Source organism: Panthera leo, chromosome C2 (assembly GCF_018350215.1).
Source record: "Panthera leo isolate Ple1 chromosome C2, P.leo_Ple1_pat1.1, whole genome shotgun sequence".
NCBI lineage: Eukaryota > Metazoa > Chordata > Mammalia > Carnivora > Felidae > Panthera > Panthera leo.
Window position 1 is genome coordinate 41,632,732 of NC_056687.1, and position 25,101 is coordinate 41,657,832.

General features: G+C 36.3%; 1 protein-coding gene across 3 annotated transcripts in view; it reads left to right on the top strand.

The window, feature by feature from the left end:
- Nucleotides 1-23,457, top strand: part of EPHA3 (EPH receptor A3) — a 346,338-nt gene extending 322,881 nt beyond the window's left edge. For 2 of the 3 annotated variants that reach the window (XM_042903060.1, XM_042903058.1), the window contains 3 exons: nucleotides 928-1,121; nucleotides 16,925-17,080; nucleotides 22,895-23,457. In XM_042903060.1, the coding sequence (XP_042758994.1) occupies nucleotides 928-1,121; nucleotides 16,925-17,080; nucleotides 22,895-23,000 (456 nt within the window). In that variant the 3' untranslated portion in view covers nucleotides 23,001-23,457. The remainder of the gene's footprint in view (nucleotides 1-927; nucleotides 1,122-16,924; nucleotides 17,081-22,894) is intronic. The other variant, XM_042903059.1, reaches the window with a different exon arrangement.
- Nucleotides 23,458-25,101: the final 1,644 nt, after the last annotated feature.

The window sequence follows — 25,101 nt, forward strand, 5'->3', positions numbered from 1 at the left end:
AAATGCTTCGTCAAAGGATGCTATTGACATGGGATCAGCACTCAGAGATTTTTCTTTATGCTTAGCCGGAGACTATGAGCTGGATCTTAAAGATTCATAAGATGGAAAGCTGAGATGCTTTTAGTCATTTCCTACTCACTACATACAAAACTGCTTTTACTGTATTTGGATATAAAAACCTTTCTGTACTTCTCTAGTCAAGCTGTTTTCTGTGACAGTGCTGGGAAAATCGGACTCTTCCACATCTCTGTTTTCCCAATCTTCTCTATATTAGAGGATCTCAAAGTGAGATCTCTGGACTACCACCTCTAGCGTGGCCTGGGAATTTGTAGTAATGCAAATTCTCAGGCCTTCCTCGAGACTGACGAACCAGAGGAGAGCCATCTTTGTATTAATAAGTCCTCCAGATTATTCTGATACACAGTAAGTTTGAAAAATCACTGTTTGGGGTGATTTAAAAGTACAAATGAATTAATAGTTACTTCATGGTTCAGCACATAGGATTTTACCTAAGGAATTTACTATGACTTGAAAGGTACCATTTGAATTAAGTCCAACTGAAATCTGTAGACTTTCTCTGCACTCATTCATACATGAACAATATTCCACATACCTCTGTATTACCAAGTAATAGTTTCTTTGTAACTCTGAGTTTCCTATATCATAGAAAGTTTCTTTTGATTTTATTCTGCAAAGTATCTTTACAAATGCTTCTTTCCTAAATTCACTTTCTCTGTCGATCTTCCTGTGTATAACATTTCCAGTTATGAATAATCTCTTACTAATTTGATAAGCTGTTATCCTTTCCAGCAACTTAAAACGGGAACTTTCTCACTTAACTTTAAAATATTCATCTTGGTGTGCCTTGCCCATGGAAAATAAAAGGAGTCTCAGCTCTTAAGTCCCTGGAAACTGCTTCTCACACAGGTGATCAAAGCTGTGGATGAAGGCTATCGGCTGCCGCCCCCCATGGACTGCCCAGCTGCATTGTACCAGCTGATGCTGGACTGCTGGCAGAAAGACAGAAACAACAGACCCAAGTTTGAGCAGATTGTCAGCATTCTGGACAAGCTTATCCGGAACCCGGGCAGCCTGAAGATCATCACCAGTGCAGCAGCAAGGTGACACTTAGATTTTACATTCTGCACTCACTCTGAAATTGATGTATTTTCTATCTCCAGGGTATTAATTTTTTTTTCCTCCCACCTCCCTCATTGCATTCTTTGAAACTTGTATTCCCGAGTAATGGAGAAAAGTGTCTTTTTTTTTTTCTTTCTTTAAAAAAAAGATCTTCCAAGAGGAATTATCCATGATGATAAGATTCAGAGATATTTCTAACGTCCATCTTGACTAGGAATTAGTCTACATTCAGGCTTGTGTTTAAGTCTTTGGAAAATAGGAACCCCAGACACATAGCTCCTTTTCACTCTTTACTGTTTAAACAAAATTCTTTTAAAGTAAAAAAAAAATGAGTGGTGGTAAATCCTAGTGAAGTCCTGTCCTGATTCATTCCTCATTTAAAATAAAGCTTCAAAAATAAAAATGCTTCTAAAATATTGCACCGGCTAGCAGAATGCAGTTTCTCCCACCGTGTAATTAAACAAAGTTTGTTTAACCCATATCATGTGCCAACAGCTTTGTTAGACATCGTAGAGAAGAAAACTGAGAATGAAAGTGTTGGTGTCCCCAGACTGCAACACAAATGTCAGTACATGATAGCCATAATGCAACCCAGAATGCATGACATCCATTAGGTTTTATGCATCTCCCGCCTAGTTAAGAATCACTCAGTTCTCCTCATGATGTTGGGAAATGGAAGTGAAAATGTATCTAAAAAAGTGCAATTAAAGAAATGGGGAAGAAGAGATGAATTTTGCCAGGGGCACGAGAACAAAGAAGTGTTAATATATTTAGTACTTCCTAGTGAAACTAAAGGCAAAGCTAACTGTCATGTTTAATGATTTATATTCTCATTGTACATATAAGAGAAGAACAATTCTTTTACATTCTAATGATATGTGCTCTTATAGGACGGTTATATGGTTTTAGTAAAAGAACTACACTTCATGTGCCTAGAAATCCACAGTATTAAGTGACACGTATAAATGCTACATAGTGATGATTTACTGTGACTCATGTGTAAGAGATATAAAATACTGCCTTACTGGTAGGAATTTCTTTCTTTTTTGCTGTCTTTATTGATAATCACCAAGAATTATGACTCTCAAACTGATAGAGCATTTGCTGTTGCACTTTATAATCGTGCATGTGATTTTTTTGACATTAAAAGGAACCATTCTTTTGAACATACATGATCCAGCTTTTGCACTATATTTGGATAAAATGAATAAGGGGAATCTGAACCAAAGTCTTAATATCAGTATCTAAAATTTATAGATTATTTGTTGAAAATAGCATTTAGGGGTCACTAGATTGAACTTGACATATTCTTGTAGGAAAAACTACTCATAATTTATCCTGTAAGAATGAATCTCTATCCCAATCTTCACAGAGAGAAACTGTACAGACTCTTTTGGATATCCAACTGACAGTTTGACAACCAACAGTATAACAAACCCATCCTTCCCTGAGCCATAGGGTCCTTGTTTTGTACCCCGAAGCCATTTCTTTTTATCCTTACTCAATATCAATCCTAGAGAAAAAAAAAAAAACTCCACATTTTTTAATTATTTCTATATCATAAAGAAAACATTCAAACCATTTCCATAGGATGGTATTATCAATATAAAAACCAACCCATCTAATAGGATCAAGGGATATTTAACTCCACTTCTGCATGGAAAAATGGTGTTAATATCATATTGTAGTATGTCAGGATATCCAAATTTTAGCATACTTCTTAAGTTCATTTTTCCATTCTTATTGAAATTTAATATTATTTCTCCTAATATATATTCTTTTGTAAATGTTTATGTATTTTGAGAAAGAGAGAGCAAGCGTGAGCAGGGGAGGGGCAGAGAGAAAGAAGGAGAGAGAATCCCAATCAAGCTTTGCTTAACTAACTTAGCCACTCAGGTGCCCCTCTCCTAATATATATTCTTTAATACTTGAATAAATTCTGTGTATTTTGTCAGAAAACATGTAATTTTCGTGAAAATATTTTTCTAATAAGTGTCATACATCTTGATTCACTTAAATATAAAAGTCTTAGAAATTATGTTTATAGGTTTACTTATTGCCATTAAAACACACAAGTGTGTGGACTACATCATTGTAAATTTATTAGTAACAAACAAGTTGCCATGCAACAATGTCAAGAAAATATTTATTTTTCCTTTAGAAAACTTGCTTTCCCACTTTGACAATGATTATTTCATCCTTTATCATAACTGATTAAACTCATTCCCTTCCCCCTATAATTTTTCGGTGATGCCCTTGCCACATACTTCATCAAGAAAATGCAAGCCATCAAATGGGAAATTCCAGCAGCAAAACAAAAAATTACTGGTGCCGCACCCATGCGTCTTATCTTTTTCTCCCCCTCTCTTTCTCTAATTACAAGAGAGGAAGAGAGGAGATGTCCCTCTATTTGTCAGAGGCAAATCCTTCCTTTCTGTCCCTTGCTCTCCCCTCTTTCTCCCTCTCCTTCTCCCTTGCATATCCAGGTCCTTTTGTTGGCAGAACCATTGTTATAGAAATATGTTCTATTACATTGTTTCTCAAATTTCCCTGGCAAGAAGAATCACTGGGAGGAGCTAATTAAACATTCAGCTATCCAGGTCTCGCCCAACTACTGATCCAGAATGTCTAGGAAAGGGGAGTGGAATTTGGATGCTTGATAAAAACTTCAGGTGATTGTTGTCATAAAGGCAATTTAGGAAATGCTGTTTACCAACATCACCTCTGCCGGCCTCACATCTCTGCCAACTCCTTCCTTATTTGTCTGCGAGCCTTCATAGCCAAACTTCTCAAATAAGTTTCACAGTCATCTCAAACTTAATATTCTGAAAGTTTATGTTTTTATTTTCTCCTGGTAGCCTCATCCTTCCACCACTTTCCTAATTTAGTTTAATATACCAGCACCTATTCATTTGCCCAGTCAGGATTAGACTAATTCTTCGCATCTCTTTCTTGCCCTCCACACTTTGATCTAGAAGGTCACTGGATCAGCATGATCCGTCCCTCTCCCTTTCCACTGCAAACCCCGTCTGTTATGACTGTTTACCCCTCTGGCTGAGACACTGCAGTGGTCTCCTGACTTGTCGCCCTGCTTTCATTCTTTCATTCATTCATCTTTCATTCATCTTTGCACATAGCCTTCTGAATTTTCTTATCAAAATACATGGAATTTGGGGTGCCTACGTGCTCAGTAAGTGACTCTTGCTTTTGGCTCAGGTCATGATCTCATGGTTTGTGAGTTCGAGCCCCGCATTGGGCTCTGCACTGACACTGTGGAGTCTGCTTGGAATTCTGTGTCTCCTGTCTCTCTCTATCTCTCTCCTGCTCGTGCTCTCTCTCTCTCTCTCAAAATTAATCAATAAACTTAAAAAAATATGTGATTTAATTTCAGTCACCTTTTTATAGCCAATTTTGAACTGGAAAAAAATCTAGACTCTTGTTGACAACTTAAATAGCCCTGCTTTTCCGATGTCATTTCTTTTATTCAAAGGTTACTTTCTTCATATTTCAACAACTGTTTATTGTATGCTAGTATACTATGTGCTAGACATGTGTAGACTCTGGAGAATGGTGGAGAAGGCAAAAATGGTCCCTACCTTGCCAGAGCTTAAATTACAGAGGATGTACAATAGACAACAGACAAGCACAGATTATAGGAAGGAAATAAATAGATAGTTGTGATAGATAGTAAAAGGGTGATTGGGCAAGAACCCTCTGTGGAGAGACATTTGAGCTAAGACCTAAAGAAAGAAAAAGAGCCGGCTGTCTAAAGAGCCCTACCCCCTCCGCGCGCGCACACACACACACACACACTCCTAAAAAAAAGTATTCTTGGCATAGGAAAAAGCAACTGCAAATGAGTTTGGAGGGTTCTAGAAAGTGGCAGAAGGACAACATAACTGAAGAGCAGTAGGGGAAGGAAGAGTCTGTCATGAGTCTGAGAAAGCAAACAGAAGCCAGAGCACTTGAGGCTACCCAGGCCATGTGAGGACTTTGGAATTTTTTTGAAAAACATGAGGAATCCATTAAGGCATTTAAAGCAGAGAAGCAGCGTGATTTGATTTACATGGCTGCTTTGTGGAGGGAGGGCGAAAAGTGTGAAGAGAGGGGCATTGCAAGCTTCCAATCTCTGTGCCACTTCCACTTAAACAACGCTCTAGCCTCAGTGGCCAGCGTCAAGTTCCTTCAGAAGGCCAAGGCATTTCAGGTATGAAGACAGTAGCACATGCTGTTCTCCTTATGTTAGATTCTCAGTTTCATCCCTTCCTCCCTCTTCTGCAACTTGTATTGATTGAGGCATTCTCTGGCAACATCCTGTAAAGGCCCACACCATTATTTTTTATACAGAGTGCCATCACGGTTTTAACTCACTTGTGTTTTTTCTCTTTTTAAGTATCTATTTCTCCGATAATCCTAAGCCCTGTGAGATTCGATGCCATGCTTCTCTTGTATTACCAGTAGCGGGTTGGTACTGGGAATTCAGTAATATCTATTAAGTACATGAGTATACATTTTCTAAAATAATAAATGTCCATTTCAATAGATACACGATTTTTAGAGAATATTCTAGTTTTTTTTTCTATTCATTATGTAGGTTTCTGCAGATGTTAGTCATAATACTAAAAGCTTAAAATTTTCTTCTCAGCAAAATTTCATGTCTTTCTGCCACCCCAACTTCAAAAACATCCTCCTCCAAACACACTAGGAGCCCATCACAATCTGAGTTTGTGAATGACACCAAGACTTCAGGTTTCTGAATGACTTCTCTAGATCAATGTACAGAGTTATGCCTAGAAAGTCCTATGGAAAAATAACATTATTCTATCATTCCTATAGGGATGATGTTTTCCAGAGTCATCCTGAGTTGAGTTAGTTTTGTGGCAAACTTTATTTCATATATTATTACAGAAATCCTTTTATAATGCATCATTTCACTTCTGAGCCTTCAGTAGAGTTGATGATTCGTAACAGAATCTTTCCCAGAGAGTCTAAGAGTTTCTTGGTGTCTATCGCTGCTGGAAGTGGAAAGGTATATGAGCCCGTGGACAAGGTGTGCGTGCTAAAAACTTGCTTGGATGTTGGAAACGGTGGTAAGGAGAGAAGGAAAGTTATATTAAATTTTATGCCATGTTTGTCTTCTAGTAATTGATTTCTTTTCCTAAAAGTAGTATAATTAGAGGAGACATACATGAATTTGAAGTTTAGACAGTACATCAAAATGAAACCACAGATGTTTATTTAGCAGTTACTTTGTGCAAGGCATTGTACTATGCCCTGTGGTGATCAGTTGCAGAGAAGAAGTACCTTCTGAATGGTGGATGAAATTTCTGTGAGCACATAACAGCGTTAATACTAGGGGAACACTGTGCAAAAAAGAAAGACACACAAAAACTTAGGATCCTTCCAAATTTTATTGCATAATACAATTCTGCTGGAATATAGTATGAAGAAAGAGCCTGATCGATTATTTCATCATATAATGGAAGATTTAATGTCATTAGAAATCTGGGCTTTGGGGGCGCCTCAGTGGCTCAGTCGGGTGGCTTGATTTCAGCTCAGGTCATGATCTCATGGTCCGTGAGATCAAACTCTAATCAGGCTCCACACCGAGCGTGGAGCCCACTTGAAATTGTCTGACTGTATGTACGTCTCTAAAAAAAAAAAAAAAAAAAAAAAATCTGGACTTTTGTCTTTGAGGAAAAGAGGAGCCATTGAAGATACTTAAAGGATATGTAGTTCTATGCCTATGGAATAATTCTCTGGCAGCTATACCTAAGAACTGGAGGTGAAGAGGTTGGTAATAAGGATTTTGAAGGTGATTGATTTCAGTAGTCTAAGAAAGGACTTCCTCTAGAGTAGAGCAGAGGAAATAAAAGGAAAAGATGTGAATTCAAAAAAATTTCCTGAAGTATTATAGGACATGGTGGCCAATGAGATGTGCAGAGTGACAGGGAAAGTATCGGAGAGTACTTCCAGGTTTTGAACATGGAGGACGATAAGAACAGTGCTTTCGCTGACAGCATAGGAAGGGCGTTAGGAAGAACAGGTCTGCAAGGCAGATGAGCACTTTGGAACAATGAGACCAAGTCCTGCAAGAAACTAGAAGTTTATATCTCAAACTGGGGAGCCATTAAAACTGGATAATCAATTTAGAACCTTCTCTCTATAAAGAAAAAAAACTCATAGAAACTTGCTTAATAGTACAAATCTCAATCTAGGAATGCTGGGTTTTACCATAAATATACCTATTTTTTTTCTAAAATTTTAATTTCTAGTTAAAGTTCTCATATGGATTTTGAAGAGATTTTTTTATATTTTTTTAAGTTTATTTTAAGAGAGAGAGAAAGAGAATGCAAGGAGGAGAGGAGGGGTGGAGAGAAAGAACCCCAAGCAGTCTCTGCACCATCAATACAGAGCCGGTTGCAGGACTCGAACTGACACACCATGAGATTGGGACCTGAGCCGAAATCAAGAGCCAGACACTCAACCAACTGAGCCACCCAGGTGCCCTTGGATTATCAACAGATTTTAACCTCCAAATAGAGATTTTAATCTCTGAACACTCCAAGAGTGTTGGTTCATACAGGTCGCCAATGAGTCATCCCTCCTCCCAATCTTCCAGATTGAACTTTTGAGCTTCTCCTTGCTGCCTCTGGGGTGCCCTATTATCTAGGAATCTTTCTGAAACTTCTAAAATGCCTCAGTCATTTAGTCCAGAAGTCACTAACTAAAATGTGTGCAAGAGCCAAGAAGATAATTGAAATGGGTATATGCTTCCATCCTATGTAATAAGATGCTATGGTAGCTCATGAGGATTTCAGGCACCTTATGAGGGGATTGTGGAGCCAATTAATGCCATTGGATGGAAATCCTAAAAGGAAAACGGTATGAAACATTCAAAACTATCTCAAAACAGTAAGCCACTGCATAAACTTCTACCCAGAGAGAAAGAAAATGGTCTCTTTAAGCTGTGGGGAACAGTACCAATCACAGAGCAGAAGAATATGAAATGGTTAGTAGAAACAAGGAATAGAATTACACATGTGACTTAGACCATTACGGAATCCGCAGCTCAAGGAATTTTCCAAAAGTGGATAGAATGAAGTGTGTTATCAAAAGCTGCTGAAGAGTGAGCAAACAAAAATACAACTGAAGAAAGAAAGCCATTCAGTTAAGCAGTGAGCATAACATTGGTTTCTTTTTAGAGGAATATTTTGATTATTTTAGAGTGATAAATGAGATACAAAATTTTAAGAGGTTTAGTTATAATTAAATAATGAATAAGCAGGGTGAACACAGTGTTTTTGAGAAATTTAGAAAAAAATACAAATATAATGTACATATAGAAAATGGTAAAAATAAAACTCCCTCCCATTTTAAGAATTGAAGAAATCTTTCTTAAAGAAGTTTTTGACAAGCTCTATTAGAAAGCTGTAATCATCAAGACAGTATGGTACTGGCACAAAAAAGACACTCAGGTCAATGGAACAGAATAGAGAACCCAGAAATGGACCCATAAACATATGGCCAACTCATCTTCGACAAAGCAGGAAAGAATATCCAATGGAATAAAAGCAGCAAATGGTGTTGGGAAAACTGGACAGCGACATGCAGAAGAATGAACATAGACCACTCTCTTACAACCATCCACAAAAATGAACTCAAAATGAATGAAAAACCTAAATGTAAGATAGAAAACCATCAAAAGCCTAGAGGAGAAAACAGGCAACAATCTCTTTGACCTGAGCCACAGCAACTTCTTACTAGACATGTCTATGGAGGCAAGGAAAACAACAGCAAAAATGAACTATTGGTACTTCATCAAGATAAAAAGCTTCTGCACACCAAAGGAAACAATCAACAAAACCAAAAGACAACGGATGGAATGAAAGAAGATATTTGCAAATGGCATATTAAATAAGGGGTTACTATTCAAAATCTATAAAGAACTCATCAAACTCAACACCCAAAAACAAATAATCCAGTGAAGAAATGGGCAGAAGACATGAACAGACACTTTTCTAAAGAAGACATCCAGATGGCTAACAGACAGATAAAAAGGAGTTCACCATGACTCATCATCAGAGAAATACAAATCAAAACCACAATGAGATACCACCTCACACCTGTCAGAATGGCTAAAATCAACAACTCAGGCAACGACAGATGTGGGCGAGGATGCAGAGCAAGAGGAACCCTTTTGCACTGCTGGTGGGAATGAAAACTGGTGCAGCTGCTCTGGAAAACAGTATGGAGGTTCCTCAAAAAGTTTAAAATGGAGATACCCTATGACCCAGCAATTGTGCTACTAGGTATTTATCCAAAGGATATAAAAATCCTGATTTGAAGTGGCACATGCACTCCAATGTTTATAGCAGTGCTATCAACAATAGCCAAATTATGGAAAGAGCCCAAATGTCCACTGACTGACAAATAGATAAAGGAGATGTGGTATATATATACAATTGAATATTACTCAGCAATAAAAAAGAATGAAATCTTCCCATTTGCAACAATGTGGATGGAACTAGGATGTATAATGCTAAGCAAAATAAGGCAGAAAAATATCATATGATTTCACTCACATGTGGAATTTAAGAAACAAAACAGATGAACATAGGGGAATGGAAGGAAAAATAAGATAAAAACAAAGAGAAATGCGAACTGTAAGAGAATCTTAAATACAGAGAACACACCGAGGGTTTCTGGAAGGGTGTTGGGTAGGGGAACAGACTAAATGGGTGATGGGCATTAAGAAGGATACTTGTTGGGATAAGAACTAGGTGTTACATGTAAATGATGAATTGCTAAATTCTACTCCTGAAACCATTATTATACTATATGTTAACTTGGATTTAAATAATTTTTTTTAATTTCTTGATAGAAAACAGTTCTATAAAAATAAATTGAAAATGGTCTTACAGTGATAAATTTTCTCTTACTTCCTAACATGTAATTTAGTTATACAGATAGGAGAAATATACAAAATTCATTTTTTAAAAGAGACTATTTTGAAGGATTAGTTTTATACTATTTAAATTAATGTCATGATATACATTTTTATATTATATAAATATTCAATTGCCTTTACATTGTATATAAGATATAGCTCCTGAATTTAAATAAATTATTTCTATGAATATAGCTAAATTAAAAATAAAGAAGGTTAACAATAGAGAAAAATGAGAGATGAATTAATTCACTTCCATTCAGGCAATAAGATGGCCTCTTTAATTTTTGGATACTTTTGTATATAAAATGAAATAGATCAATTATTTTTAAATTCACAGAATTTTCATACTCCAGGCAGTTATATTATTTAATAGTATTATAAATTTATGGAAAACACATTTTTGTTACAAAGAATTAAATACATTCCATATATTTAGAATGGAGGTCTAAAGTGAAGGTAACCAAATTCATGGCATAAGATCTTTTTGTTTGTTTGTTTACATTTTTATTTATTTTTGAGAGACAGAGATAGAGCACACGTGGGGGAGGGGCAGAGAGAGAATGAGACACAGAATCTGAAGCAGGCTCCAGGCTCTGAGCTGTCAGCACAGAGCCCAGTGCGGGGCTCCAACTCAACAAACTGTGAGACCATGACCCGAGCTTAAGTTGGACGCTTAACCGACTGAGCCACCCAGGCACCCCTCATGGCATAAGATCTTAAACAATATATTTAATAGTAATTTACAATGAAGTTCTGGATACTCTGGTTTCTCTTCAGATCGCACAATGAAGTTCTGGAGATCCAGTTGTACTTAGTTAACTTACTGAAATGATTTAACTATATTGTTCCATTGCATCGATCACTATCTTTAAAGGGACTCATATTTATTAACTTGCAAGATAAATGGAGCAATACTAGTAATTTTTCCCTGTTAATGTCACTAAATTAGTATGAATCAAAGCTTCTGATCGCTAAGAGAACAAAATATAATTCTTTTTGAGAGTAAGTATTTTGACAACTACTGCATCCTTTAAAAGAAGTCTAACAACCAAAAAAACAGTCTATTTCTCCATGTGACTTTGACCTCCAATTCTGAAACTGACAGGGTGACTTTCCTCACTAATCAAATATTATACAGAACTTTTTAGAGGGAAGCAAATATGCCAAATACCCAGGTGATTTTTTTTTTAATCTTAAAAATCAAAGTAGGTAATTTTGCCACTGGGAGGAATTAAACCAGCTGTAATAGCTATAACTGCTAAGATTCTTATCCTTAAGGCCTAAAGATAATTAAAATAAACACAGCAACTGTACTTCACCTTAATGTGTCGTGTATATCCTATTCCCCTGTTGGGAACTCTATATACTCAAAAAGGATTCTTAGTTACTGATGACAAATTAAATTTGCTTAAACTTTATCTGGAATTTTTAATGTTCGATATAAAAAGATCAAGATTGTAATAAATCCACATTTTAAAAAATTGGTAAATAAAAGATTTTCCCCCTGAAATATGATGAGAAGGCACCATTTCAAATTAAAAAAATCAACAATAAATTATAAAAGATATTGGAAAATTAGATTACTAATTTCAGACAATAATAAAGATAGATATAATTAATATTCTGCCTTTAAGAAACTATTCTTGAGTAAATATATTTCCTGAAACTGTTCAGAACAGACAATAAGTAGATAATTACAGTGGTATAACATACATCTCCAGTATTATTGATATTTACTTCTAAACTCAGTTGGCATCCACTTACTTATTCAGGGAATGTGTATTCATTACTGTTTTTATTCATGAAAGATAAAGCCCTTTGTATACCAAAAGGAGTCTTTTCATGATATAAAAAGATAACGTTCAATCCTAGTGGTTTGGAATTCTAAAGCAATATTGAAGTAACATCATTATGAGAATATTTTCTTGGGAGTGACAGTTGTTTATTGACATTGGGTGCCCAATATCAGGTGCTAATTGGTATGAAACCTTTTGCAGGTAAAATAGGATTTAATCAGAAGAAAATATATGTATACGTCTTTAATGCAACAGTATGAAAACCCATAAAGGAATAATTCACAAACCTAAATACAAGGAGGGAGAGAGAAGGGGAGGAAAGTTATTTTTTGCTTCCCCTGAGCAAACATGTAATTTCCATGATTTCTTTTTAATGACTGCGGTCTGCGGCCAGTAGGTACTGATTTATGAAAAGCTGTAAAAGATCAGGTGGAACTCTGCAGGACATCGTTTACAGCTGCATGGATTGAAACCTATCTAATTTGTCTAGTAAAAGTGTGAGCTCACAGTGCACATCACCCAGCCTATAAATTTCCCCTTCAGACCCAAGTCTGGGGCTGGGTCTAAAAAAAAAAAAAAAAAAAAAAAAAAACCCAATGCCTGCAGCTGCTCAAAAAGCCCACATTCCCTTGGTGCGCATGAAGAGACATCACAGGCTCTTCACAGTGAGAGACAAATTCCTATCCATTGATAAACTCTCCAGATGTCCTCTCAGAGGAGGAAAGGAACCAATTTTTATTTGAATTCCCAAGAGAAATCCTGGAAGTGGAAAAATGATACTTTGCAGGGCTGGTTATTCTGAGGTCACTGGCATTAAAATTAGGCCATTCTTTGTCTTCATTGTACTTTGATCCAAGTAATAAACAGAAAAACTCAGTTGGGGTCACTCTAATCCCTAATCTGCACGTTCTGTTCTATTTCAATTTGTTTATACTAATTTTCTCTAAACTCTTGTTGAGTCTGGCTATAGTGTTGAGTTTAAAAATACAAACCATTTTGAACTAAGAAGAAAAAAAACTCTGCATTTTGCTATTAGGCACAGTTCATAAATATTCTGAATAAATGTCCTGGGGTTTGATTCTTCATACCCACAAACCCATAAATAAAGGAGTATTGCTGTTCATGGGACCAAGAGTCGACAAGAGTCGACATTAGAGTCTATGCTACAGCTACTGTAGAAATCCAAGCTGTGGTGTGTGCCTGTGTGCATGTGCACATATGCCTATAGATGGTTTAATATATCATTGTCTTCTACGTATGACTTCATTTTTCTTATCAAAATTTCTTACACCTGATTTAATGTTATTCCTATCAATTTTGTTTACTAATTCAGTGGCTTACCCAGAGGGTCCAATGTTACATCTACTGCTGGCTAGTGACAAAGGCTATTTTACCCATGAGCGTCATGCTAAAACAATCCAAGAATATCGTGTAAATTTTGGAATCTAGCCTGTATATCTGTATCTGTGATTCCTCAAAATCCTAGGGAAAAAAAAAAAAAAACAAAGGCAAGAAATTTATAATTATTAAAATAAGCCTTTTTTTCAGTTGAATAATTTAAAGAATCATAGAGAACTATTTATACATATGCCCCAGGAGAGAATAATTTATAAAATGTTATATTTTGTAGTTTTCTAGGTATTCCTTGGAGAAATCAATGATTTTTAAAAATCATTTCTAATTTTTGTTTCTTTTTTTCCTTTTTTTATTTTTTTAATTTTTTTTAACATTTATTCATTTTTGAAAGGCAGAGAGAGACAGAGCGCGGATGGGGGAGGGGCAGAGAGAGAGGGAGACACAGAAACAGAAGCAGGCTCCAGGCTCTGAGCTGTCAGCACAGAGCCCGACGCGGGGCTCGAACTCACGGACCATGAGATCATGACCTGAGCCGAAGTCGGCCGCTTAACCGACTGAGCCACCCAGGCGCCCCATCTTTTTTTCCTTTTTTTAAGATAACCTCTGATTATTAGTTAAAATTAAACCATAATATATAAATATGTTACATTCTCTTTAAGTTTAATTTTTAATTTATAAATTAAATACTTGAGGTAGAGAAGATTGAAATAGTTGAGTTTAGTCTCATGGAAAGAAGGTCTCAAAAGTCCTCCATTTTCAGCTGTCTCCCTCTCTACAAATGATCATGAGAAAAAGGAAAGTAGCTATCGATCTATATTTTCCACACAAGATGAAAATATAGACAGAACCATACTGTCATGTTGCCAACTTTTTCTTCAACTCAGTATTAAAATTTCCTTAATATTTCACTTTTATCAAATAAAAAAATTAGTTAAAAACTTATTTTTATCAAACACATTCCATATATCCCCATCAAAATCCAGATGGATAGTCCATTTACATTTTTTCATGTGTCTCCACCAACAGCATGCAGGGTTAGGACATGGTACAAATTTGTCCAGATTTGAGAATGTTAACTTGTTTCCTATGTATCAGGGAGTGAGTTGGAGAAATATTATCAATAGTGATAGAAATCTCCTAATTAAAAATTGCTTTTAAATGTGGGTAGAGTTGGCATATTTGTAGATTTGCTCTACAGAAAGATTTTCTCATGAGAATATGAGCTTTACCACATTTCCTAGATGATAATCAATGGTTAGTATTCATTGATAAAACACTATGCAGTTTAATTTCATCAAGATGGTTCACTTTGTTATTTCATGCTGTTTCTAAAAATATTATTGAATTGGTACTTTAGAGAGCTGAATTTGTTTCTAAAACAAGGACAAATCCATGGTAGTATAGTCTTCATTTGTTTTGATATCCTCTGATAATTGTAAATATTGAATTTAAGAACTTCAAAAAACAGATTTCATTCAGGCAAAGCATTAATTTTTAACATTTAAGAAAATGCAAAGTTTAGTTAACAAATCCTAATATTGGAGATTTTTTAAATAATAATTTTAAAAAGTTTTAAGAGCTCAATGCTGATCAAATTCAACTGCAGTATCATAAAACATGAAAGATTCTGCATGGTAACTCTAAAAAAGTACAAATCTAAATGCACCTTCTCAATTATAAGTTAAAGATTAGGTTATGACACACAGTTTCAATGTTAGTAATATATTTTACTGCAGTAATGAAAACAGAAACTACAGAAATCAGAATAGCATATCCATTTGCAAGCATTGGTTATAGAATGATTGTGAGGTTGTAAAAGTTATTGGCTATTCAAATGAGGCCCCCAATTATACCTGCTTTACAAGGTTGTTGCCCTATTATGCTCATAAGATTATACATGACTAAACTTTTAATTGCTCAGAAAGATCATTAACAAGAATGCCACACTTCCAGCAGCTTTTATAAACTGGGACTTATTGTGTTATTTTCTTTTTGAAGTTTTAAAACCTTCAACCATTTGACAAGATGTGTTACCTTATGTCAGAGTAACAAATAGCTAACCGATAGCATATTATATGTCCACATCTCTGAGTATTCCTTGCGTAAGCAATCTTTTTTAAAATTCATTAATCTTCAGTTGTGTGAAATCTCTTGTGTTCATCATTCCCATTTTACAGGTGAGAAAGCAGACAAGATAAGAAATCACTGAAGATCACACAGATAGTATGTGCTATAACCAGGATTCAACCCAAGCCTTATGGTTCCAGTGTCTGTGCACTGGACCACTACACTTTGTGGAATATAAAAGTTAAAGAGCCCACATCATGGAACTTAAATAAATTCAGATACACATAAATTTAAATAAATAAATGTAAATTTAAATAAATAACTTAAAAGAAAACAATATGAACTAAGTTCCACCTAAATGGTATAGCATAGTGGCCAAGAGTGTGGGCTTTGGAATAAAATAATTGGTGTCTAAATCCCAGCTCTGGCTCTTCTGCCTGAGGAAACTCAGATGTGTGAATTAATCTCTTTCGGTTTCAGTTTCTACTTCTATTATAGGGACATAGCATTGGTACCTGTTGTAAGAATCACAGTCCTTCCTATCTGTGTACTATGCGGAGTATAGACCCCAGTACATTAGAAGTGTTCATAAATGTTCAATGTAATCATTGTTGCTGTTGTTGTTATTATTCATCTCAAAACAAAGGGCTTCATTAGTGCTTTTTGCTCAAGCTCCTTCCCTTAAGAGAAGAAAATAAAGTCAATTGTCTATCTGGTCCCAGTCTTATGAGTCAAAGGACAATTAACGGGTCATTGCGATCTGAAAAAAACACCCAAAGGGCATTTTACCTATAGGCTGCTGCTTTTGTCTCTCCCAGAATGAAAATATGGTCTCCTCTGTTTCTTTTATGTCCCTGCTGTTCCTTAGATTCACCAGATCTTGCAGTTGGTCACAGATGTATGGTCAGACCTGTCATTATATAAAACAATTCTAAACGTTTCCCCTTAATGATGATTGTATTGTGCAGTATAAATCACAGTCACAGTACCAGTACCGATATTTTTCTCTTTCATCTTTCTCTATATGTCATGAAGTCCATTTAATATTGTCAATAGATGTGAGAATTTCATTTATTGTTACTCAGCTATTTTTTCTATTCTTTTTGTGATTGTTATTGTTAATGACATGTATGACATTATTTTCATCTGTGCTGACTTTATGTCCTGCTGTAAGTATAATCTAGGTTGTTCAACTGTCCTTTAGAAAGCAACCAATACAATATCTACAAATGAACATCTATAAAGCAAAGTATTCAGTGTGTCATGTCTCCTATAACTGTATCCCGAATTACCACCATCTTTGCTAATAGCTAAAGAAAATAAATTATCCAAGTATGTATGGATATATTTATGCATTCCACTGGCATAGTTTCAATGATTTACAAAGCAGGCATGAGTGGAAAAGGGAAGCACTGAGACAAGATGATTACACAGTATTCTTGCAAGCTGCCAGCTTGAACAGATGAAGCCTTCATGGCAGATAAATTCCACAAATAAACAGGAACACCACATGAAGTCTGGAAGTTCCTGCTGATGTTGGTGTCAAATTTTGACACGCAGCAACTCTGCTGATTCCTGATCTCTCTTCCTTTGGTGTTTTCTTTTCTTGCAGGCCATCAAACCTTCTTCTGGACCAAAGCAATGTCGACATCACTACCTTCCGCACAACAGGTGACTGGCTTAATGGTGTCCGGACAGCACAGTGCAAGGAAATCTTCACAGGCGTGGAGTACAGTTCTTGTGACACCATAGCCAAGATTTCCACAGAGTAAGGGAAAGTTTTTAAGACCGAATGATTCTGAACTTTCTAGTGGACATACGTGTTTTGGACTAATGAATTATAAATATATATAATATTATAAATATATATAATATATATAAATATTAGCTGAAACTCTGAGGTTCTTACTGTCTTCTATAACCACTGAGCTGGGTCCCGGGTCTCTTTGTCAATGCCAACTTCTAGAATTATGTATCTTGATGTGTCTTCCTTCCTCACCGTAGCTCCCCACAATAGGTATTTCCATTGAACTATGACCTCCTTCAGATAGACCAACAGATATATACCTGTTCCCTACTCCCAGCCCAATGACCCAAGTTCTTAATTTAGGACATAAGTAAACATAGCATTATGGTTAACTGCATTCCTGCATTTGTGATTTTCTATTATTGATAACAAAGCTTAACCTCTATGGAAATGGAAAATTAGGAACTAAGTGGATAAGCTGGTATACAGGAAAACACACTACAATCTAAAGGTAGTTTTCATATCTACTAAATAATTGTATATCATCATCTATTATTGTCTACCCTATGAAGGATATCATGCTAGAAAATGAAGTTATAAATAAGTTTAAGACATAATAGTATTGCTTTCCTTAAAAGGCTTATAGGAAGTTTGGAAACACAGGATATGCATAATTAGCGTGCATTAATGAGTGTTAATTTATGGTTTTGTGTGTAAATGTCAAAAATAACCAAGTATAATGTGCTGTATTTCCTAGACAGGGATTTTTGCTAATAGGAATCCTTTGATATGAACACATGGCCATAAGGGTAAAGGAGGTTTATAAAGAATCAGGTGAATCCAATGAATAATCAATGAAATTAGTCCCCATTCACAGGGTATAGTAATTGGGAACTGGAAAATGAAGAACGAGAAGCCATATTCTCCATCTCTCTGTGAATGAGAGCCGATTTAATATACTTCCTAATGTAACTGCATCATACTTTTCTTTTTTATGCCCAGTGACTTTTTTTTTGTTTTGCATGTCTACGCACATGGCTAGACATGGTTTTCTCAGACCTAGGTCATACAATCTTGGTGTGTCCCTCAACTGACCAAGGTCCAACTGTCTTTTGACTCAGTCCTCAGGTGAGAAATTCTGGTGAGCTAGTCCCGCTTGCTTGTAGGTTGGCTCTTCAAAAATCATATGCCATGTGCCATGATCAAAAGACCCAGGACAAGGTAACATGAACTTAGCTCTAGGAACCCATTTCTGAGGATAAGATAGAGGACTATTCCAAAGAAAGAGGTTTCGTGTCAGGCATATACATTAAAATTATCCATAATTGGGGGCGCCTGGGTGGCTCAGTTGGTTAGGTGTCCAACTTCAGCTCAGGTCATGATCTCACAGTCCGTGAGTTCGAGCCCCGCGTCGGGCTCTGTGCTGTCAGTTCAGAGCCTGGAGCCTGCTTCGGATTCTGTGTCTCCCTCTCTCTCTGCCCCTCCCCCACTCATGCTCTGTCTATCAAAAAATGAATAAATGTTAAATTTATTTTTTAATTATCCATAATTGTGTAGTGTACAGGGTCTGTTTGGAGACCAGGCCCATCTTTGTGTTAGAGTCTCCTACCTTAATCTTTGTTACATTAAATAAACTCTGTAGTGCCCTCAAGTTTCTTTAAGTCTTATCCTCTCCATCCAATATTTTAATATTTAGATGTTGAATATTTAAAGACTTTCATTGTCATCCTGTCAGTCATCTAAACAAAGTCACTGTAGAGAGCAACAAATTAGATGTCAAAAAGGAGCATGCAGGGGTGCCTGGGTGGCTCAGTCGGTTAAGCGGCCGACTTTGGCTCAGGTCATGATCTCGCGGTCCGTGAGTTCGAGCCCCGCGTCGGGCTCTGTGCTGACAGCTCAGAGCCTGGAGCCTGTTTCAGATTCTGTGTCTCCCTCTCTCTGACCCTCCCCCGTTCATGCTCTGTCTCTCCCTGTCTCAAAAATAAATAAACGTTAAAAAAACATTAAAAAAAAAAAAAAAGGAGCATGCAGTATAATTAATAGAGATACAAGTGCCTAACAAATTGGTAAAGCTTAGCATTTATGACATAGCATTCCAATCAGAAACCCTAAAGTTCACAAAAGTACTTTTAGGAAGGGTACGTTACTATTAAGAAGAGAATTTGTTCCTGGAAAATAAAGTCACTCTCGTGTACCTGACATGTGTTGGTACTTCTGTATGAAGTGGAACGTAATGTTTATTGAATGGACTTCGGACCCGATCAACAATACTCTTTGAGGTTCTGTGGTAGTTATTTTGATCAGACACAGTCCCAGGATATATTCATGTCTTTCAATATTTTTATAAATTCTCATTTTAATAATATAAACAATTCGGGTTACACTGTACAAGACACCTGCTTTAGAGCACAGAAGCCTAACAAAGAACAAACACAAAGTTGACCATTTTGAACCACTGCCAGGTTTTCAAAGGCAAAGGTCCACAAATGTTTATTCTCCATCAAACATCAACACCCAGAGCTTCTAGATAATGAAACCTCTACAGAAGTGGATTAGCAGAACGTTGTCAATATGATCAACTGCTAGCTCACAGTTTAAATATAGTCAGATGTCACAAGCTGTGAGTGTGGTAAGAAGGCTATTTGCTTAAGACTATGAAGTGGGAGCATTTGTTACACTTCCGACTTAAGAATGTATTTGTCTCAACACTGCATTGTTGGACGGTAAGCTCTTTTTGGTCGGTGAGAATATTTTCACTTAATTATTATTGTTATTATTATTATTTCAACAACCCATGAACGTACATTGAAGTTGAAAGCTGACTTTTCCTGGGAGACTCGACTCTTTCAGGTGTGTCCTTCACACTGAGCCAGACGGTTTCACATCTCTCTGTATTTCAGTCCCCACAATGTTCTTTCTCCTGTCCTTTATCCTCAGTTCAGGGACAACATAAAATTAACATATATATATATATGTATATATATACACATATATGATGTATATATAATACACAATTTGGGGAAATCTAATGAGGCAACATTCTTACTGAAATGCTGTAAAATATCTAACTCAATAATTCATCCTACCTTTTGTAACCTTGGGCTTTTTTTGTTTAAATTTTCTTCCTTTCAATCTTTTGTGTGTGTGTGTGTGCCATCCAGACTCAATTCAGAAGTGATTCTCTTGCCCAAACAACTCTAGAGGCTCTCCTGAAATAAGACAAAATACCTAAAAAAAGATTTTCACTTTCTTGTTCTTCTATCCAGACTCTCAACTCATAGGACAAAAGTCAATAAAGCTTCGTATCCAAATAAATAATTATCTATTTCAGTTAGTGTAGGGACTTCATTTACTAATCAAGTCATCTAATTTTCAAGTGAAATCCAGAAAATGTGTTTTGTTCAGTACAAATCACATTTTTTAAAAACATACTATTTCATAGCCTAAGTTGGATTTAGGAAGGTTAATGTGAAAAGGGAATGAAAGAGGGCAAGAGGGACTGTAGAAACTGAGAGAGAATTGAGTGTGGAGAATGAATATTAGGCAGATTAATTGCTACATGCCATTACCCTGCACCCTTGGATGCCATTTTCACAGTGCCATCACCTAGCCTTTGCCTTTGAAGTGCCAGATCGCTTATTAACTTCTGTTCTCAATCTTGAGCTGCTCTTTAGACTTGAACTTTTCCATTGCTCTTCTGAATAGGATAGTCAAAATGAGATAAGCACATGGAATGTTATTTAGATTACAGCAGCTGGATGGATGTTTACAACTATTTTGGACGTGGCAGGGTGCTGGGTAGAAGACATTTTGGAAGGGGTAGAGAGGATGGAGGGAACATAAAACCCCAGCTAAGGCATAACCTAAAGAGATAATTATCTTTTTTTTTTTTTTTTTTTTTTTTTGAGAGAGAGAGTGAGAGAGTATGCCTGGGGGCAGGGAGGGGCAGAGAGAGAGCATCCCAAGCATGCTCTGTACTGTCAGCACAGAACCCGACGTGGGGCTCAAACTCACGAACCATGAGATTATGACCTGAGCCAAAATCAAGAGCTGGACACTTAACAGACTGAGCCACTCAGGCCCCTGTACTTTATCTTTTCTAATGTAATCCTTTGCAATGAATATATACAAAATTATGTATCTGATTACTTATGTCGGTTTCAGGCACAGAATCTGAAACAGTTTTATGCACAAGATTTCTTGAGGAGTGCATTTGGGATATATATGTATTTTAAAAAGTGATGAGGGGGGCATTGAGCTATAGGAGAAAACTTGGCCCTTTTTATTGGAAAAAGAGTCCCAGAGCTGGGCTGGCCCTTCAGAGCTGTCCCAAAGCGATCTGTGAACACCCTTCATCTTATTTTTTCTAGCTACTGGGGTATGGGTGCTTCAGTTCTATAAAAAAGGTCCAGACCAGACATCATAGCATGTTTTACTCTTTCACTGGAAGCATTGTTTTCTCATACAATACACCTCAGAAGCAGGGATCAATGTATGTAAATAACCTACATTACTCTAAGTGAGAGTTTCATTATCCACAGTTACACAGAGGAGCAGCCATATCGCCCCATTAGCCTTCCTCATGAAATAAGGCTGCTGGAGTAAAATCAAAGAGGACTCAGGCAAGATACAAGTTGTACATTGAGAATTTACCAGCCCCTTCAATGGCAGCAGGGAGGTAACCAGCAGGTCACCAGGACTTCATTCCCAGCCAAGGTGATAGGAATGCAGCACAGTCTTGGTGAATTTTATGTAACAGATGTGTTAAGAGCATGTAAATTGCTTCTAAAATGGTACCTAGTGTCTGCTTGCACACCTTTGTTGCTTGGGAACTCATTTCTTAAGAAATCAATTGGTCCATTTTTGTAGACTTGAACTCCCAATTTTTCATTCTTTCCTTTATGTTCAGTATAAAGGAGCCCCTTCTGTGTGTGTGTGTGTGTGTGTGTGTGTGTGTGTGTGTACATGTGCGTGCACATATTTGCACGCATACTTTTTCTTCATGCCATTCTCGATGCTTCTTGCTAAGTGATACTTTACTCCTCTGTCATCTTCCCTGGATAAACATATTCTAGAGTATTGGTTCATTCTTTATTAAGTACATAATGAGCCCCTACTATTAATAGCCATTGATCAGGGTGTGGTTAATAAGCAGAGTACAAAATGAGTAAGAATCCCCGTTCATATGGAATTCACCTACTTGTGGGACAAGATAGAGAATATAAATAAGTCAGAAAGAAAGGTATTATAGTGCATGGTGATAAATGCTTTGGAAGAAAATAAAACAAGAAAAGAAAATAGGAAATGCAGATATGGGTTCAAGACGTTTTATAATACTAAATAAGAAGGTCAGAGAGGGCCTTCTGAGAGGGGTGTGTTTGAGTCAAGACCTGAAAGAGGTGAATATGTAGACAAATTATTTGAATCAAGGTTATTTAATTAATCATTTCCACATACTTAGCTAGGTCTTTTTTTCCCCCTAAGTGAAATTCCAAGGTAGTCTCATTGGATTTAAAGCTCATAGTAATCTAGAATGATCTCATCTTGATCCGTTGTCTTGATTATATCTGCAAAGTCTCCCATTTCCAAGTAAGGTCACATGGTAAGGTTCCAGATGGACAGAAATTTTGAAGGGACACTAGTCAACCCACCACACCATCTATTCTTCCATAAGAACATAGGTGGACTGGTCAGGATACAATACGTGGATGATGCAAAAATCAGAAAGCACTGAGCTACATTACTGTACAAGCTTTGCTGACTAAAAATCCTCTGCTCATATATTATCCAGGAAACCAGGATTCTCACCAGACATGCTCTTCTTTTTTTTTACAGTGATATGAAAAAGGTTGGTGTCACTGTGGTTGGTCCACAGAAGAAAATCATCAGTAGCATTAAAGCTCTAGAAACACAATCAAAAAGTGGTCCAGTTCCAGTGTAAAGTGTTATTTCTGGAAGGAAGTGGTGGCTGTGGAAGATGTAGCATCGTTCTACAGACAGATGATAATGCTGGAGATGCTGTTCCAAGCCCAATAAGACACTCAGATATGAATACAAATGCCTTAAAACGGAATCGAAAAACTCTTTATTTTCCCCTGTCATTTAGTGGATGGGAGGGGGGGGTGTACTTTGTTTTGTAATTGCTTTTTTATATTAGTTGGTGGGTTAAATTAAAATTCTTCAGCGTGGAATGATGAAGAACTAGCATAGAGCCATTGACCATAAACTGATTATCATAAAAGCAAAACAAGTGTAATAACAAAATGAACACAGTGGCTCTGTTTACTAATAGCCACAAAAGAAAAGACTTGTGATATTTTTATACACAGAAGAAATCTGTAACAGGTATTTTGTTTCTTTAAAAACAAGCAAAATAGAGGAATTTATACCTCAAACTATCTGGCCATATATACTACCTTTTTCACTGTATTATTCTCTTTTATCTGTTAAGAGCATATAGAAGTGAAGTTTGTAGTTGTTTTAAGTACTACATATTTTTAATTGTTAGCTTCCTTAAGTATTATCATGTAAAAATGTGTCTTAATTTTTAAGAAAAGTACATATTTATTTTCTTTTGAATTGTTTTTATTGTTTTCTATTTATGCTTTGATGATTTAATTTGGATTTGTTACAGCCAAGTGCCAAATGTTGTCTCAAATTGTCAGCAGTAGGAAACATGGTAAACTAGACATGGGGAATGATGGGTTTCTTTCTAGATTTTCTGAACCATCTGCTCATATGTACCTATATCTCTGTATTAATGAAAGAAACCAAACCCCTTCATACACTACCCAGATCTCTCAGCTTGAATTATCTTATCCATTGTTGTCTCTCCATTGATTACAAACTGTATGCTCCTAATTTAGTGTGATATACTGGCTTATATGTCATGGATTCTCAATGACACACCTGCCCTGCTCTGGTGCTTAGAGGACAGACCATCAACTCCCTCCATTAGTAAATAGGCTACGCTAGAGCTCCTGCATAGAGAATAGCTACACTGGAGAGAATTCGAATCCTATGTAGATTGCTGCATCAATTGGCAACAAAGCCTATAGGCCAATGCATGAGCCAAAAAATCACTTACTGACTGGCTTTGAAATGTCACTTAATATCTTTGCTTAAACTTGTTGAGCTATTTATAGGGAATAATGAAAACGAAACTACTCATCTGCATCACTGGGGTTTAGTTAATTTAATTAAACATGGAGATCATCAATAGCAGGTATTAGTATCTTTAAAAGTCTTCCACTGATATGCACCTGTTGTAATTTTGATGTCTAACTTAGAAGCATTGAACTCCTTTGCCTTTATTGAGCATAAAATTTTCAAAAATAGCTGGTTATCTAGCAGATGACTCAAAATCTGTCGGCAGGAGAGAGATCTCTCCTTGGAAGAACTTAGATTTACTACTCCACACGGGCCAAATATAAGTGTACTTGGTAATATTTGAAACGATGTACCTGGTGGAGATCTAGCCACTAATATATTGCGAAGCAGCATTTTAGCTCTATCTATATTCTTTCTAATGCTGATATGCTCATGTAATGGGAATAAGAAATAAGTGTATATGTCACAAGAATAGAATGAATAAATCAAAGCTGCAACCTGTATGTTCTTATGCAAAATGGAACACTATACAGCTTACAGTCACAGATCAAAATCCACAAGTGCTAATCTGTTGTAAATTTAGTGTAACAAGGCTTAGGTTGTGTTCCTTCATGTATGAAATTATTTCTTAGATTTCTGCAATATCCCTTATAGTCAAATCACCCTACTAGGATTCTGTATTGGATATATAAGAGCATGAACTTTTTAAAAAGATATATGCGATTATGAAATTAATTACAAATTTCACTTAAGCCCGCTAGAAGCAGCTAAAAAACATTCTTCTTTAATCAAACGTTTTGTTTGTGTCGTGGAATATTCATTAAGACCTAAATCTGGCTTCAATATCATCTTTTCCCATACTAGAATTTGCTTTCTTAGGTACCATTCTGAGCATCCTCAAAATCTGTGCATTTCATGAATTAATAGAAGTT